Genomic DNA, 3,110 nt, shown 5'->3' with positions numbered 1-3,110 from the left:
CATTTGCTGTGCCTACTCTTGCGACCTGCTTCTCGATTTTCTCTTGGAGCTCTGCTGTTGTTCGAAGACGGACAATAGACTGTTCGGCTGTGATTACGGGCAGCGACCTGTCCAAAACAATTTCTGTTAACATTGTCCTACGTAATATATTCAACCACTTACCATGCAGTATCTAGCTCTTCTTTTAAGGATAGCAGTCGACCAAGCTCCAACTTCTGCCTCTGTAAGATTGCTTCTTTACTGGAATATGCTTCTCGCTCCAAAGTCCATTGCCCACGAAAAAATTCGGCTGAATAGTTTTGGCCAGGTGCAGCTGGATTGGTCGTTCCATATAGGATAGTTAGTGCAGATTGAGCTTCGCTCAAAACCTTCACTGCATTTTGGTATCGGTTTTGAAGCCACAGTCCTGTTAAATCAAGCGCAGATCATCAGTATACAATGAATAAACCAAGAATGAATAAAGCAAGAGGTACAACTTACCACATCCGTCATTAACCCTGGAAGCATAGAACACAGCACGCCAATGTATAGCAAGGAGGCGATGAAGGCGAGTAGATATGCGAAGAGGTGCTACTAGAGCAGATAGAAACGACCAGAGCCTCTCAAGGCCTTCGCCGTCTGAAAGTCCCCAGTATTTATTGAACCGAGGGTGGAACTTGATCTGGCAATCCCACTTATGCACGTATGCATGGAATACCGAGGTACCGAACATCATCTTGAGGTTGTCAGGGGGAAATAGCTCACGCTATGATGGGAAATAGATTCCATGTTGATCAGATTGGGTTTGGGTGGAGTTGTGATAGTTCTTATTGACTTACTTTTGCGATATGCGCGCCTAAGTGGCAGCCAATGTCATATAGTACACCTATAAACTTGTCAGGGTAGAGTTCTCGAAGCTGTTTGAGAATTGTCACAGGATAATGCAGTCTGTATTCAAAAGAAACGTGTCAGTTCTTGGTGCATTCTTCTCAATATCAATAATGCACTCACTTCTCGCCACTCTGGAATATATTCACAAAGTAAAGGGGTACATCATGGCGACAAGCTGCTGCGAAGAGACCTGTATCGTCACATCTGTCCCATGACATGCCACTGCGAACATCGTTGGCAGCAGTATGGGAATCCGAACACGAGCTCTGTAATCAGATAACTGTCAGTATTGGGAATTGGCAGATCAAAAATTGAGATGATAAATCGAGAATACTTACCTTGATGTCCTTTGCTTGAGCATCGGTCTGTTGGCAGGCAGCAGCATGTGGTTCAAGCTTGCTAGGTCGAATGAAAAAGGTGGGGTATTGATCGTCTTGAGGGCAGTCCTTGCTAGCATGTGATTGGTGACGATGTTGGAAATTTCCATCCATCGCAATCATGAAATCCGGTTCGTTTGGAGAGTCTTTCACTTCTCCTTCTGCTGGACCAAAGCACCGAGAGCACCGAGCGGCAGAGAGGTCGAGTGCAGTGAGCTGAAGGCCTTCTTCATATATTGTTTGTTGACCGATCAAAATTCGTCGATATATGTCGATTGCCTGGGTGAAAGGACGTCTTAAGCCTCGATTGACGTTCTTCTTGTAATTGCCCTTGATTTGTTGAGGTGTCAATCTAGATGGGCACTGTACATCGAGAAATGACATGAGTGCGTCGATAAATCCGGAAATTGATATTGAAGTGTGGTTCCAGAGGTGATGTTGAAACTGGAGAAGCCGGATAGAGAAGGCGGTGCGAGGGAAATGGGGAGATCCAGCGATATAACCGAGATGAAGCAGACGGATAACGTCTGGTACACAGTCGCAAAATGTGACCCGACGTTTTCTGGCATGACCTAGAAAAAGGAAGGAAGTATTAGTTCCAATTATGACTTACATAATAGAAAATGAATGAATCAATAAATAAACTTACTAAGAATGTCAACAAAGTCAACACAACGTCGTCGGAATTTTTCAGGTGGACACTGGCATTTAATCTCATTGGTCAGATACGAGTTTTGCTTGGTCCAATTCTGCGTGAAGGACTGGAGGTGAAGATATGTGGCAGTAAGTTGAGCTTCAAGGGCCATCCACTTGCTTTGATTCCTAGCTCGGGCTTCAGCACGTCGAAGAGATCTCTGATGTTTTGCATATTGATCGCCTGGTGAGTCCGGCCTGATTTCTTCGTGGGTACAAGGTACTTCAGGTATGTCTTCCCACTCATTATTGTTGTCTGCATCGTCGTCTGTCTCAGAGAGGAGGGGGGCTGGAGGCTGTGAACGCTCGAGGAGACCAAGGCCTTGACTGATACGCAGAGCTTCATCGCGAGTCATAGGAGGTGGTGTGGGGCTTTTTCGTCGTTGACGGGTTTGTCGTTGGCCAAACATATCTGATTCATATCCACCGAGGTTGAGATTGGGACGCCCCATCGATGGTGATTTGTGGTGGTGAGTTGTTATCGAGTGGGTTAGGAGGGTACACCACCAGTGAAGTTGATGGAATGGTGCAGGTCCGGCAGCTACGAGTACGGTCCGGCAGCTACGGGTATGGTCCGACGGCTACAGGTGTTATGATGTGTAATATGGTGTTAAGTGTGATACACGGCCATAGGCTTGTTAAGCCTTATTTGGCTAAGTTGTATGTATGAAATTTCAAAAAATTTCTTGGGGACTTGCCGATTTTGGGTTACCAAAATCGGGAGATGAATGAGATGAGTCGAGATAGGGCCCTCGACGATAGAAGCGGCTGTATGGTACATTCTATTCGACACTTCAAATGGTTGAATAGGGCACCCCGAGGTGCAAAAATCGGTAGAGGTCCAGTAAATATACTGGACCTCTACCGATTCGGTATCATACCCTTTTACCGAAAATACAGACACACTTGACTCCCTTTTCAACTACCTTCCACACCTCACTCTACTCTCCTCTTCAACGTTTTCAAGTTTGATTTCTTTTTTATAATTCTTTCAATCTCATCTTCATCAACCAAATCATCAAGTCATCATGTCAAATCAAATCACCACGAATCAAAATCAATCAGATCAAAACACCAAAAAGGAATCAAAAATAAAGACTACAAAAACGAAGTCGAGCAACTGGACTCCATCTGAAGAAGCAAAGCTAGACGAAGCTTGGCTCCACATCA

At 45.0% G+C, this 3,110-nt stretch overlaps 1 protein-coding gene across 1 annotated transcript; it reads right to left on the bottom strand.

Moving 5' to 3' along the window:
- Positions 1–158: 158 nt before the first annotated feature.
- Positions 159–2,350, bottom strand: MELLADRAFT_108934 (uncharacterized protein; the record flags this gene model as incomplete). Its single annotated transcript, XM_007412801.1, has 6 exons — positions 159–406; position 745; positions 819–896; positions 1,209–1,235; positions 1,560–1,819; positions 1,897–2,350. 6 exons carry the CDS (start codon positions 2,348–2,350, stop codon positions 159–161), a joined length of 1,068 nt encoding a protein of 355 aa, XP_007412863.1.
- Positions 2,351–3,110: the final 760 nt, after the last annotated feature.

Source organism: Melampsora larici-populina (assembly GCF_000204055.1).
Source record: "Melampsora larici-populina 98AG31 unplaced genomic scaffold MELLAscaffold_33, whole genome shotgun sequence".
NCBI lineage: Eukaryota > Fungi > Basidiomycota > Pucciniomycetes > Pucciniales > Melampsoraceae > Melampsora > Melampsora laricis-populina.
The sequence above is the reverse complement of the archived record's forward strand: the minus strand, read 5'-3'. Positions and strand labels throughout refer to the sequence as shown.